The sequence below is a fragment of the Corvus hawaiiensis genome, chromosome 2, assembly GCF_020740725.1.
Source record: "Corvus hawaiiensis isolate bCorHaw1 chromosome 2, bCorHaw1.pri.cur, whole genome shotgun sequence".
NCBI lineage: Eukaryota > Metazoa > Chordata > Aves > Passeriformes > Corvidae > Corvus > Corvus hawaiiensis.
This window is the reverse complement of record NC_063214.1, coordinates 106,026,927-106,042,265: the sequence shown is the minus strand read 5'-3', so window position 1 is coordinate 106,042,265 and position 15,339 is coordinate 106,026,927. Positions and strand designations below refer to the sequence as shown.

At 37.5% G+C, this 15,339-nt stretch overlaps 1 protein-coding gene across 7 annotated transcripts in view; it reads left to right on the top strand.

Annotated features, from left to right (window-relative positions):
• AP1S2 (adaptor related protein complex 1 subunit sigma 2) overlaps positions 1-15,303 on the top strand; it is a 31,099-nt gene extending 15,796 nt beyond the window's left edge. For 2 of the 7 annotated variants that reach the window (XM_048286826.1, XM_048286863.1), the window contains 2 exons: positions 12,477-12,485; positions 13,346-15,303. In XM_048286826.1, the coding sequence (XP_048142783.1) occupies positions 12,477-12,485; positions 13,346-13,393 (57 nt within the window). In that variant the 3' untranslated portion in view covers positions 13,394-15,303. Of the gene's footprint in view, positions 1-1,521; positions 1,615-9,587; positions 11,031-12,476; positions 12,486-13,345 lie in introns of those variants that run through there. The other 5 variants (XM_048286871.1, XM_048286856.1, XR_007199953.1 and 2 more) reach the window with 4 other exon arrangements.
• Positions 15,304-15,339: the final 36 nt, after the last annotated feature.

The window sequence follows — 15,339 nt, the reverse complement described above, 5'->3', positions numbered from 1 at the left end:
ATTCCGTACACTGAACAGATAGATTCTTTTTCAGGGACGTTCTCCTGTCCTTAGCACTAGACGCACTGTGTCAGGGTGATGCAGTGAAATATTTAGCACTGCTGCATATGCCATTGCTGTTTTCAGGAGTTTAGTCATGTGCTTCTCATTAATAAACAGTAAACTCAGTGAACAATTGCAGGAGGCTGCTTGAGAGTAAGGAGTATCTTCACAATCAGGTGCTCTTTCTTGAATGCTCACATTAATCTGCATTTTAGTAGAACAATTTCATTGGATGTGGCAGAATGTTGAAAAGAGCAATGTTAATGTTTGGATCTTGAGATTTTGAGGAGAAAATTCCATTTTTACTCTCTTGTCTGAGATGATGTGTCATGTTGCAGTGCTACTACCCTTTCTAAAATTTTCACTTCCTTTGAAGATGGTTTTAGAGTGCCAGAGAATATTAGGTGAGAAGAATACAAATGTCCCCAGGAGGCATCCTGTTGTATTTGGTTTTAGATTTTCATTTCTTTGTGGTCTTCTCTGTTGTTGTACAGATGTTGGGGCACATTGCTGGTATGTGTTTTAGGGCTTTTATTTACTTTTAAGGGAGAAGCTATATTTTTTGTTGCCAAGTGCTGATGGGTATCAAGATACAATGAAAGTGTGTATATTAAATTCTGTGCGGAAAATTTGATATTAAAAGGCAAAAAAAAAGTCTGAGAAGAGCTATTGTTCACAACTCTTTGAGAATTATGAGTATGTTTGATTAACAGATGAATTGATTAAAGTGAAAATGTGGAACTTTTTGCACTAAGCAATATGACATGAAAGTGACTGCCCAGCAAGTAACAATGGTGACTTAATAAATATGAATTTTGAATTAAATTGTTTAAATTACTTCAAGGATGATAGGTTGAATGAAACTTACTTTTCTTCATGGAAGAAGTCTTATTTTAATAACAATGTTAGTAATAATACTATGTGACAGTTAATCACTGAATTAAATATATGTAAATTTGGTATCATCCTATTCTATTACACTCTCAATCTGTTCTAATAATGAGCAACTGCTTTTAAGTCTCTTTAAAAAAATAAAATCTTTGAATTAATATTCCTTCATGTACAATTGAAGCTTTCTAAAGAACTCTCTACGACTTACTCTTTTAAGGTACCATTATCCTTTACTCTGGTTAAGAAATGAAAAATAAACTTTTTTTTTTAATGCATCTACTTGAAGTCTTTGAACAGATATTTTCTTCTGATGCATTTCTATTTGCTTTCTTAACAGTGGACTTTTAGGAAGACCTATTAAAACTATATTAACCTAAAGAACAACAATAGCTGAAACAGATTTGAGTGAAATAACTGAATTTACTTTTATATATAGTTTAGAATATTTTTAAGTCTTGTTTTAAATGTAAATAAGCTGTACATGATTGGGTGGATGTTGAGTTTTTGTTTGCTTCTTTTTTTTTTTTTTTTTTTTTTTTTTTTAGTAGTTGGTATTACATTTTCACTGCTGCTTGATTTTGTTTGTAGAGCCAGAATGAAGACTGGGGAGGTTTGTCTGAGGATATCTTATGATTAAGAGCAATCTAAGGCATTAGCCCTTTTGACCCATCTAAATGATTGGTAACTACCAAGTTTACCATTTTGGTGGCATGGATTAAATGGGTGCTATGCAAAGACTGCTGCACGTGTAATTAAGTCCTTGCAAGGGTAAACAAAAAATGGGTGATGGGCTTAACTTTCTGCAACACTTGCATGATGGTCTTTGAAGAGTGCTTTGACTGTTTCCTTTTATTTTCCTTTTATGTACTAACCGCATCAACTTGAAATGTCTGACTTCTACTGGCTTTCTTTGGTGTTGATAATTAAGTGGGATAATGCAAGTTAGAGAAATGGATACCAAAGCTAATAACTAAACAGATGTTTGGCTTTGTTTACTTACAATCAGCCCATGTAAACATGTATTTATTGGAAAATGAGCTGTTTACATCTGCTGTGCAAAGAAAATGGGCCCTAAAAAGACTGGGTGCTGCTGCAATTGACTGTATATCAAATGCCGGATGCTGCATGATAGAACAAAGCTTATTTGCATATATAGTGCATTGCAACATATTTTTGTCCAAAGCATAAGTGGAGTACGTTGTGGCAGTCCTACTAATAAAGGTAAGATTTTAATTTGCATAAAGCAAGTTTAAAACGGACATGAAAATGATTTGCTGGAGAAAACTTAATTCCTCTGCTGCTTATTTGATATAATGATAAACAAGTAGTTCAGTAAACAAATTGGCTTTTGTAATGTGGAACTGTGGTAATAGATCTAATTTCACATGCAGCTTTATAAATATCAGGACTTAGTTTCTAGATAAAAGAAAATAATTATAGTAGGCAAAAATATTTGTAACATGTTCAAAACCAAATTCACAGTTGGTGTATGGGTATTTTCACCATTTAAGAGTTTCCTAGTGTATGATACAGCCATTGATCTGTGTAGGGAAGAGGGGAGCAGCCAATAACCTGCTTGGATATTAGACCTGAAGAATTAGGGCAGCCAACAACATTTGTTGAAAACAATTTCCTGTATGAGCTTGGACATACTCTGAAACAGCTGTGAGAAAAACCTACATGCTCAAGCTTGATACTTCCTACATTTTTTCCCCAATTTTATTGCTTTTTCTATGCTCTTCATGATAACAAGTTCATGTACAAAGAGTGTGATTCTCATGGTGAGGTTAGAGTTTAAACTGTGCCTGTAAAACTTCCCTTGCAATTAGAACTTTAAAAAGCTACCTATATTGTTTGGGACCTATGCTACAAACAGAGCTGTTACTTAGGAGTCCTAATCTTTTGTTTGTTTGTTTGTTTGGGTCTCAGATGGCTACAAAGACCACTTCTGGCACATACCAGCTCAGGCTTAGAGAATTCTGTGTAGCTCCAATTTACTTGTCTACAGTATGTCCCTGGGTGAATTCTGTGTATGGGCATAGTTTCAGTTGAAGAAATGTGCTTTGTCCCTGTTAAACAGTGACGTTATCTGATGCCCATGGAATGCTACTTCTTGGCCTGTACTGTTCCCTGGAAGGAGTGAAGTATTCTAGTTGCTGTGTTCAGACCTTAATTTACAAGGTTATTGTGGTTCCTCAGAATATGGAGAAAGGGAGATGGCATCTGCTGGGCTGAGTGGAGAGGGACAAATAGATGGTTGCACATAGTAAGAGATGGGAAATAGTTTGCCTGCAGTAAGGAGCTGCAGCTTGTATATAGGAATGAAGATCATCTGTGTTAAAGAAAGATCTCCTGAGGTAAAGGAGGTTGCCTTCGGGCAAGGGGAGGAGTTTGACTCATAGCTTTGGTGCTTGGATTAACTTGATATTTAACTAATAGGTTATACAACTTCAAATTACTTTAATCCTTGTTACTCTACGAGGCATAACCAAGCCCAGAATGAGTAGAATTTGTTTTTTTGGATGGCTGTTTTAGAGAGAGTTTCTTGTAAACTAGGGTGTTGAGTACTACATGTTCCATGTGGCAATTGTAATAAGCCACGTAGTCAGTTCCATAGAGAATGTGGTGAAATTTATGGTAAGACTTGTGTAATAGTGGAAAACCAAGTGAAATCTTTATATTGTACATTCAAATTGTACTGTATAGAAATTCTGCTTTTTACTGAGAGCATTTTACAGTGGTAAAGTCATGATCTTGAGTCAGGACACAGTTTGCTCATCACCTAAATGCATGGTGACAGTGACTCCTGTAGAGAAAGCTGGATCCATTCCCACTGCCACCTTTGTGTTGTGTTGATCCACTTGCCCTGTGGTTCTGGGGCTCCTAGATTGTTAGCTAAAACTTGAGCTCATGCAGGGGAGCATGAGGGAAGTGCCAGGAGGAAGAAAGTGGCATTGAAAAGGGAAGTAAAAAGCAGCTGCTTTTGGCAAGCCAGGACTTTTGCTAAAGCTGATAGTGCAGCTTAAATTAAATGCTATTTTTAAAAAATCACAGTATCTAAGTGTTTTAAAAAGCCAGTGTTCCACACACCTTGTCCTGGCTGACTGTCTGCTGTGAACCCCCAAGTCAGCATGCATAGGTAGGTTCTAATTTGCTTGTCATATGCTGCACCCCTGCTGTTGGCCTGAGTCATAGGAGTGTAGCAAGGAGCTTTTCAGCAGCAGTATTGACTTTTGGAGTTTTCAGCTCTCCTTTTTCTCCCTCTTTCCTGTGTGCCAGAAAAACTATTTTTATGATCATTCTAGAACTGGATTTCAGATCCATTTAAACTGATCCAATTCAAATTTCTCATTTCTAAAAACATAAAGTCAGCAGCTTTTCTTTTCCATGTTTATAACTTGTGCCTGCAAACATTTGTCCAAACAGTTGTAACAACGCAAAGTGCTGCAGGACCAGGAAGGAAGGGGGATGCTTAAATGCCATTGCCATGGAAGCTGAATAATATTGGATGTGACATGGCTTGTTGCAGCAGCATATTCTGGTCATCCTTTCAAAGATAACAGCCCTGCAGTTTAGGAAATGCTTCCTTTAGCAAAGGAGAATAAGCAATGCAAACCTGTATCTGCAGTGCTGGAAGAAAACATTAATGAATCCTTATGTGCATAGTTTGGCAGTTTGCCAAACATACAGATGCTGTTGGCTTATCTGCTCGAGAACTCTGTGATTTTTAATAATTTTGGCTCTAGCTTCACAATACAAAGTACTCAGCTGTAATACATGCTTAAAGCATTTGTGTTTTGGTGATGGAGCCTCTGATGGATTCTTAGAACCATCCTTACTGCTAAAGGCTGGGCTGTCGATTGTTCCTGGCTCGCTGCATAGCAACTGATTGGTACATGAGAAGCAGAGCCTCCCAGAGCGATTATCACCTCTGAGCTGGTAGATCAGAGTAGCAGCTAAGAGGCAGGAAGCAGCTACTATTATCCGGTTATAGCACACAAAGCTTCAGCTGATCTTTCTACTTCTGCTTTTGGGAGAGAGGCAGGCAGGCTGCTGCTGACCTTCTGTCATACTCCTCTGCTCTGGCCTTGTTGAGGTGATGTTTTAGAGCCGAAATCTGCATGTGCTAGGACGTTTTGCTAAATAACATTTGCAGGACAACTTGCTGTTTCATACTCCAGTTGAGAATTGTGTTGACCGATTTGCATCCATCTTGAAGATTGTTTGTTTTCTCTGTATACGAAGCTGCAGACAAGATCTTGACTAGGAGTTAGCATTGATGAAGCAGTGTTATTTTTATTTGCTTGTGGTTTTTTTGTTTTTTTGTTCTTTTTTTTTTGTAAGAGCATCATAGTTAATACTTGTCTTTGAAGATGTTCAAGACCTCATAAGCATTTCTAGGTTCTGTGAGAAAACACTTTGCTCTTCTTTGAAAGTACAAATAGAATTTCACAACAAAAATGCCTTAGTGGGAAATTTCAAGGCCAGACTGGATGGGCCCTGAGCAACCTGTCCTGTTGGAAGGTGTCTCTGCCCATGGCACAAGTGTTGGAACTAAATGATCTCAAAGATCCCTTCCAACCCAAACCCTTCTATCTAATAGAAGTTTCTGAACAGTTAGCTAACCAAAGATTGGGAAACAGTTACTCTCCTGTTTTGAAATCCTTGAAAAGGCAAGTGAACAGCAGCAATGTCCTAAAGCAGCCGTTCATTAGAAATATTTCCTAATAACGATTCAGAAGTAGAGTGTAAAAGTAATTGCTTCTGAAGCATTGCTTAGGAAATGCTTGTTAAATGTTAATCTCTTCCTACTGCAAAAACTTCATGTTTCTAAATGGAAACCCTCATCCTCCTCTCTTGATTTCCCCATAGCCTGCTTCTTCCCAAACTTCTGTACACTCCATGGTCCCACATCTTGTCTGTTGTTTGAGCTAGGCTTTTGTTAGATGCTGACTGAGGAAAAAAGCCAACTCTTTATCAAAAGGTGGCAGCTGTAATTTTTGTCTGCAGTTTAACATGGCTTGCCTTCATAGGCTTTGTGCTGGTTTTGATGGGAAAGAAGTTAAAACAATAACCTAAGCAAACTTCCCCTGAAAAAAAGTCGTGCCAAGAATTCACGAAGTCTGTGTCACTGCCATGAGATGTCATCAGTAACATGGCAGCCCTACAACACACTGAACTTGAGACAGTTTGGTGTAGACACAAATAATTCCTCTATCTTGCCTGAGGAAATAACACACTTCTCTTGTCCACTACAGGCATAAAATACCTCAAATTGCAGCAAGAAAATAATTCAAGGTAGATGTTAGGCAAATTTTCCAGTGGAGATGATAATGTAGCATTTAAGTAGATTGCCTGGAGCACAATAAAAAGGCATTACTGGATGCCTTTAATAGATGAAATAACTCTCAGGAAAGTTACAGGTATGCTATTTGGGGGACTGGATTAAATGAAGTCCCTTCTAATTTTATTTTGGTTATGATTTTTAATTAGTTTGGGTCATGACTGAGTTGGCTGAGAAGATGTCATTTGGGTTGGACTGCCTAAATAGTTCTGTTTACTCAGATCAACTGTACCATTTTTCTGATTTAAAATATCTCCAGTGACTCAGGCTGACAATTTCAGAGTATTATTAGCTTTTAAAAATGAGTTGTAAACACAGATGCCGTTTTGAAAAAGATTAATTCTAGTAACTTTAAAATATTGCAATTCCACAGTGTGCAGCTTGTGTTGTAGAGCTGTTACTTTTCTGGCAATACTAGGATCTAAGACCTATGTGTTAAAGTCAGATAACCAGTTTACATCCAAATTTTTCAGTGATGATTTTTCAGAGGTGGTATTTCATGTTAGTTTGCCATTATATTGTGCTGTAAGGATATCACTGCCTCCTCCTAGCTTCTAGATCAACTAATTTATAAACTCATTAGATCTAGATTGTTATCTTAGACAACATCTGAGCCTGTGAGCACGTCCTTGAGGTCTGCACGTTCCCACCAAAGGAAGGCAAGGTAGTGTAGATATTGATTGTGGAATTTGACAACTGTTCCTTCCCCATATTGTATTTTCTGGTATTTAGACTAGCAGGCCAACTGCTCTGGAGATAGTGTAGTGGGGAACACAAAAAAAAAGTCAATCACAGTTGAACCTTGTTCACCGCAGTTCTGTGATGGCAAACAATTTGTCAAAACGTCATTTTCCTTTTGGCTGTTTGTAAGGCTGCCCACAGTGCCAGGCCCTGTGTGGGATGGTCCCAGATGTCCTTGGTGGGGTACAGAGGCCTCACTGGAACTCCACTGTTTTCCTTACATTGCTGTGTTATCACTTTGTATCTCCATTACTGTTGTCTTCCATTGAATCCTTTAGTTTCACCTCTACAAGGTCAGTTCATTGCTAGTCTAGTTGTGGTAGTGTTTACCACACTAGTGGTTTAGTTCTGCAAACTAAAAAGCCACCAGGAGTGAAATAACCACTTTCTTCCTATTGTTACCTGACAATCTATCTTGCTTTATCAGTAAACAGTAAGTTTCTTTGAAGATGAGGCACTAATCCCACAGCAGTAATTTGAGTCAATCATCTTATTTTGTGTACCGTGATTTTAACATCAAAGATAGTGAATTCCTCAAGTTGTAAATCATTAAAAGTACAAGCCAGGGTGAGGAATACCCCAGGACTGTGTAAGTGTGGAAAGTACTGAAAAGGTAATAAGTGGATAAACATGAAATGAACGTGAACACTTCATGGCCTTATTTGTTCATGTTTACAGTTATGTAAAATGGGACATGGTCAGTGTTTCCAGGCAAAAGAGGGTGCTAAAGATTGTGTACACGCATAATCCTTGAATACAACAACAGTGGGTTGTAATTGGCCGCATAAGACTGCCAGAAAATGAACGGCTCTCGCTCTTCCTTCTGTCTGTCCAGAGATCTAATGTAAAATCAGGGAGAAATCTGTTGCAAGATTTGACAGGCATTTCAGTGAAGACACCAACGCCAAATGTTGGCTCCACATTTCCAATGGTGAACACTGGAAGACATGAGTTTTTTTCAAGGAAGAGGGGAATTACGTGTATGCAAATATTTCCCAGATAAAAATTGGCATTTTAGATTATTCCAGTATGCCTGTTTTTCAGTTGTCTTCATGAACAGTCCACCAGTGTAAGTAAAGCAGGAGTTTTCCGCAGGGACCTCCCTGGGAATATTTGTCTGTGGAGGCTCCAGGAATTTTAAAGCTAGTACTTTATTCTTTTTAGTCAAGACTCCTACTCCCTAATAACATACACTCTCATCATGCAATGCCTTTCCAGTTAGGAATATGCCTCAGCATTTTGTTTTTAATGTAGACTGACGCTTTTTACTTAAGCCATGCAAGAGGTGTTAAGTGTTAAAATTCACATTTGTAATTCTTTATTATATACCAGATTCTTTTGAATTCTAAAAGTTATAGCATGCATCATAAAACTTACTTGCAACTGTTAAAGAGTTGTATAGGTGCTATTATTTTGTGAACTACTGGATTTGTAGTTAGCTTGGTCAGAATAATTTAAACTACTGTGACATGATCTTCAGATTACTGATATTGAAAAACAGTGTAAAAACTGTAGAACTTCTAGGACATTTTTGTTGTGCTTTTTTTGTAATTCGAGAATAGAAATTAAAAACATGCAAGCTTGGACATGTGAATAAACTGAGATGGCGCCGAGGAGACAGTTTTAGAAGTCCATGGGAACTCTCTCAGTTCTGTTCTAAAACTTCTGTCATTCTGGGAAGTGGGATACTAAAATAGATTGAAGATTGTAATTGGTACAGGATCAAAGACGGAAACTGACATGCAGAGAGTAGATTTTGTGTGCTTTCATCCCAGGAAAAGTTTAATGGGCATATATGGGGCTGATGCTCCAAAACTGCTGTTACTCCTTTAAAAATGTCATCTGTCTTCAGGGCACTGATTTTGATAAGAAAATTGAGTGTTGCTTTCTTTCTAGCTCATCTTTCTGCAAATTGAATACTGACATTCATGCCAATCATGCAAGAGTGTATTGAGTTCAGCAGCATAATCCAAAAGCAAAGAAAACTTTGAGAGGTGTATCAGATGCCTCCCTTTTTCTAAACAGACTCTCTTTCTACAAAATGTAATTTTTGTCACCAGTAATGCCACTGCTGTAGTACCCTGGTGCAGTGCTGCTCACAGCTGTGTTCTGGAGGCCTGGTACCTCTAAATGTGTGTTTTATTGGAGCAGATGTGGTGGGTGATGTCAGGTGCCACTTAGCCCTGTGCCTGTCTCTGACAGAAGCCAACAGTCAATGCTTGATGCAGAGACAAGTAATAGATAGGGTGGTCCATCTCTGGAACAGTATCTCTGCTTGAAACATTTTTTGGCTAAGAAGAAACTCTGAGCTTATGCAATCAAGTATTTATGATGTGAAGTTGTTTTGTGTGGTGTTGGACACAGCATGCAAGTATGGTGGGGTAAAATGATGATTCTCCCCACTACCCTCACCCCCTGGAAATCTAGAGTAGTCAAAAATACAATATTGTATTTCTGTATCAAATGTCCTTTTAATGTCAGAGATACAATAGTGAGATAATATTTTTGTTTTCTTGCGTATCTGTCCACCTTTCTATTATGTATAAGAATATGTACATTTCTTTTGTAGCCACGTCATGAATACTTTAATGTACCAGTGTACTAAATGGCTTCATTCATCATGCATGCAGAATTTCAGAGGAGATAGACCTGTGACTTACTCATGACAGAACATTATCATCAGCTTGCTGAATCCAGTCATCTTGAATCTAATAGAATGCCACAACCATTCTCTGCTGTTGTACTTTCCTCTTCCCCCTGTTTTACAGTGTTGTCTCTTCACGTCTCATTTCAACAAAACTTGTGCTTGTTGGCATATGGTTTAACTTTTTTATTGTGTGTAAGCTTGAAGTCTTATGCTTAAAAGTTCTGTAGCATTTTCTGAGCTAAACATCTATATACTGCAACACCTATAGTGTAACATTACTCAACCCATGTTTATCTTTTAAATAGGTTGTTGTAGTATTTAAACATATACTTAAAGTCTGTAGGTGAAGTTAAAAGACTTACAGAGAAAGTAGTGAAGGAGTAGTATCATGTGAAATGTGTATACACACAAGTATTAAATGATGTTGAGTGAAATTCTGTGTAGACCATGCATCTTAATTAAAGGTGCAAATACCACTGTCCCTTTCTGAAGACTGGCACAATAGTGTGACTGACCTTACAAAAAGGAGGGAGGCAGAATTGATTAGGTCAAAGAGAATGATGGGTAAATCTGAAATGAAAACATTTGTATTTAGATGTTCAGAACACTCTCGTGAGTAGTTTAGCAGTTGCTGTCACTGAAAGCGAGAACAGGATCATTGCTTTACAAATGAATAATAGAATCATTAAGGTTGGAAAAGACCTCTAAGCTTATTGAGTCCAACCATTAATGGTTAGGGTTGGAAAGATCTAAGTCCATTAACAGTATACTTGCAATATGCCTTCTTAAATTGGCATTTCCAGTTCTAAGTGCAGGCTGCCTTGTGTATTGGAATACTGCCACGAGGGTGAGTGGATTCAGCTGAAAAGTGGGCAGAGTGAGAGGGCATGTAATGCATCCTGTTTGTAACCTAAAACCAATACTGATTTTGAAAACTGTTTCCATGAATTATTATCAAGGAGGTGATTATAAAATGAACCACAAACAAACTATTTCCATGTACTATATGTGGTAATGCACTACCTTCCAAATGTTAAACTGACATAAAAGTGGGAGATTTAGGGGATTAGACAAAAGATTTGGATTGGATTTGCAGCATTCTGAAATCTTAGAAAATAAGATCATAGGAGTGGTTTTCCATTTCCAAGTTTGCCTTTTTTTCCTGTGAGCCATTAACAATGTGTTTGGATGTCTGGTTAATGCTGCTTTAGCCTGCATTATTTCATGCCTGTTGGCTTAAAATGCTGTGCATTGAGCTGTAATGAGATGCTGTTTTTCTTGTTATCTGTATACAGCTGCTTGCTTCTAAATGACTAGGTAATGAATTAGCTTTTCTGGCATGTTTGAAATAAAGTATTGCATGCACTTCTGTCTCATGTGAATGACTTTTTTCCTCATCTGTGTTCTGATATTTCAAATTTGTGTTGTTTGCCTTGGGTGATTCTGAGCTGCAGGTAGTATATAACACCGCAGAGTGTTTTACATAAGAATTACATAAAATGTTTGACACTTACTAAAACAAATAATGTGAACAAAACATAATAAAATTCATTCTATTTGTTTCTTAAAAGTAGTAATTGGTGAAGTTATTCCTCTAGCAAAAGACATTAGCCTTAGGTGTTCCTTGAGATTATATTGTTGATGAGCACATAAGAAGGAACATCTGCCTCAAGGTTACTGCTTTAGTAGTAAAAAAATTAAAATATGTCTGAGTTGTATGAGTGATGTATCTGTGGACAAGTAGCTAATGTCCTTGAAATAGGTTGCTTTTAATAGTTAGCCAATGACCTTTATGTACTTGAAGAAATTTAGTGTTTAAGTATATGCCTGCTGAAAATCATCTAAGACTTTGAATTGGCAGTGAAGACAGCAATACTAAACTGCTCTAAAGACAGTGGCAGCACTGCTCTGTATTTCTTCATAGCTATAAAGAACTTTGTTTTCAGGTAACTTAGTAAATATCCTGTTTCGCTCCTGAGTAACTCTTACGTGTCCACTGCTGTCTAATCAACTTAAAATTGAAAAGGGAATTTATTTCAAATATTTTGAAGAGCCTTAAATGCTTGAGAAGTTGTATTCTTTTAGAATGCTCTTGAGTTCTGGTGCCATAGTTAGTTAACAGTGTAGGATTTCTTGAGTAAAATGCCTTACCTTGGTGGATAGGGGAGGTGTGTCTCTTCTAAAATGAATGCAACAAAGTAATCTGGGAATATAATACAAAAAGTTATATTAAAAATGCTACATAGCCATTTCTTCAGTCAGTGCCTCCTTTTGGGGATTTGGTAAAATACACATGTAAATCTTTAATCCTGCCATCCTGTCTGGCTTTGTCAAGGTCAGTGCAGTTCTAAGAATATTTAAATATTGCATCAGTGAGGGGAAAAAAGCCAAGCCAACACTACATCTTTAATATACCAAGTATCTTGTTTTCAGATTTAACTTGCTATTTTGTTGTAATTTCTTATTTGCTGCTGGATTTTAGAAGTCATCTCAAAATGCTGAGGTGGCCTGTTCCAAGCTCTGACTTCTAAATGAAGTTGCCTTAAAGTATCATAGCTTGTTCCTTCACTGCTGAATCACCATATACATGAGCTGAATGACGATCATAAACTTGATAATTTTATGCCACATAATCAAGGTTGATAGAGACAGTGTTCTGGTGTTATTTGCAAGGTTTGAGGTGTTTAATTTTGTATTTTACCAACATTATTTTTCTAATAAATATTTGCAAAGCAGTTGAAAAATAATTAGTTGGCTGCCTTAACTGTTATCTGCCTTTTTTTTTCTGCTGCATGACATGTCTTGTTTTAGGATGCTAAAGTAAGTTTATTTATACTCTTGATATTAAAGCTTTTGTTTTGATATGGACACAGTATCCCCTTTTATTTAGTAGGGCATTGTTAATAGTTATGGTAAAGGTCAGCCTAATGTTTCCAGTTTAAACTATTTCTTTTCAGATGCTATGGAAGTAATGAATACAAAACTGATGGTAATTCTTTGGAATTTGGTACTAAACAACTTCCTCTGAATCTAAGGAAAGCTTTCTAAGATTAGAATTAACCTAAAACTTTATGCCTGGTGTGGAATAATAAAATTCCTGTTCTAAAAAACTCCTCCTGCTCTGAAAAGGGATCAGTTTGACACCAGGCATACCAAGGTACCTTGACCTGGTTTGATGAATTAAGCATGTGATCACTGTAAAAAAAAAAAAAAAAAAAAAAAGAAAAAAAAGACTTTTTATAAAGATCTGAAGGGATACTGTATCTTAGTTGCATCAGTAGTTTGATTCACCCATTTATTCGTTCTTCCCTAACAGATTTTTGAGACCCTTGAAAAATTCACTGACTCCATTGCAAGACCCTTCCCCAGTCCCTCCCCAGTTCCTATCTCTGTTAACTCGGTTGTGATTTGTTCCCTGCTGGTACATCTGAATTGTTTTATTTTTATTACGCTTAAGGGCAATAAAATCTACCAGCTATTCCTGTGAACCATGACAATCTATTTAACAGCTCTGTGAAAAGTGCAGCTAATACCATGTTTGCAAACTGCAGTACTTCCATGTTTTCGTGTCTTTTCAGCTTGCTTTTTCAATTCAGCATCTTCCATACTAACTCGTGTGCGGTGCCGCTCAATACAAACACAGTGTTCATTTACTGCTGTCTCACATTTTCCCTCCGTAGGAAGCAGAGACCCCACGTAGTGTACTTGAAGAAATTGGATTGACATAAATCTTCTCTTCAGCTGATACCATCTCAGTGTTTCATACTGTAAATGTTCACTGCCTTCATTGTAATGTTTAGCTAATGGTGTAAGATGCTGTTTGTCAGTATTACTGTTTTGCTAAGCTGCTTCATTCAGGCCTACAAGAAGAATACTTTTTTTTGAAAAGGGAACAAGAAACCTAAGTTCAGAATTTATAAGTGAAAGGGAATTAGATTTAAATTGACTCAGTGTTTCCCTTCACTGCATTTATAGGAAAATTGCATTTGACTTCGGTAAGTCTACTGTTTTTTATAAGTAAACTTGACTTCAGGAAATAAATGTATTACTATGACATAAGCATAGTCTATCTAAATGAAAAGAAACTACATGGACAACTCCAAATATGAAACATTACAGTGTAGAAATTGTTCATGCAACCAAAGAATTTGTTCATCTACATTTTAGTCACCACTTGTGATTATTCTGCTTATTTCAGTTGTAGCATAAGGATTGGAAATACCTGTTTACTACTGAATTTGTCATTATACCAAAGAATCCTGCCAGGATCTGCATATCAAACTGGTAAAAACTGTTAAGGTGATAACTGCTTTTTAAAGAAAACTGATCAACTCACTAGACGTGAAGGTGTATTTTAGTGTAGCTACCTTGAGCAAAACTGTGCAAGTTACTATACTCAAAAGGGAATGCATGTAGGGGAAAAGGAAAACCAACCCAGACTGAATAAGGAGACTGTTTTTAGGTCTGATATTAGCTTGCTTAGACTATGAACACCTTAAAGGATGTCAGCTTTCTAACTGAATAGAGAGAGGCATAATGAAAATTGAATACTTTCAGAGATGAGAAAGAAGAAGATTTACAGAAGGAACCTTTTATTATTTTCTTTCAAAGTCTACCAATTAATTTGTATGCATTGGTGTTTTATAGTTATGCTTTATTGGGTGTATAGGTACCTTTAGGACACATCAAGTGTCAAAGTCATTTAACTGCTTTTCTTGATCAACACGTTAAATATGTGCCACATTCCTTACAAAACTCCTGCGTGATGTACAGTTGAACCAGCTAATTTGCAGTGAGAGCTCTTAAACATTAGATTTGCATAGTATATTCACTACAAATCATGTAAATTGATATCCAATATATTTTGACACTTCTGAGCAGACTTTCAGTAATTACAAACTAAGCCTGTTTCACTTGTGGAAATATGATCCATATGTGGTGTTGAGGAGACAGTGGGAGTCTAGGCCTGGGAGTAGCCAAGTTCTGTTGCCTGTCCCCATGGAGGGGTTGCCGTCCCTGCCCTCCCGTCCCAGATCCCTCTCTCTAGGAGTTTTGGCTTGCTCACCTGAGTAGTGCCATGTTTTCACCAAGTTTAGCACTGGCAGTGGTCACTGGCACTTCTGTGGCCAGCTGGAGAGCCAATTGAGTAGCACCCAGCCAAAGGAAGAGTGCGGTGTTGCCACTTCTAAGACCCCTGATCCAGATGCAGCATCAGTACTTGTGCCAGCAGAACGGCCAGCCAGGGCCAGGCTCTGTGTGCCACTCCTGTGGCAGTGCCAGGGCCGTACCTGTGAACTCAAGCCATTAGAACTTGTCCAGGGATGCCCACTGCGGGATTTGCACACAGATGCCAGATGACCAGAGACCATTTTTGTCCCAGGGCATTTCCCCAGTGCACAGCGGGCAGGGATAGGTGAGGGTAGAGGGGTAGCAAAAGGACCCTGTGTGTGAGATTAAAGTGGTAAAATGGATTTAAGTCAAACCAGAAGCAATTTTATATGTATTAAACACGTTTTTAAAGTTTACACTGTCACTTGTATGTGCTTGGCTGGATTAAGCTTCGTTGTGATTGTGACAAACTGTTTGACCTCTGTCTGTCACATTGGTTTAGTTGTAATAAATGTCCATTTTTACACCATTGCTGTGTTTATATGTAATTAGTGCCTGTATTTGC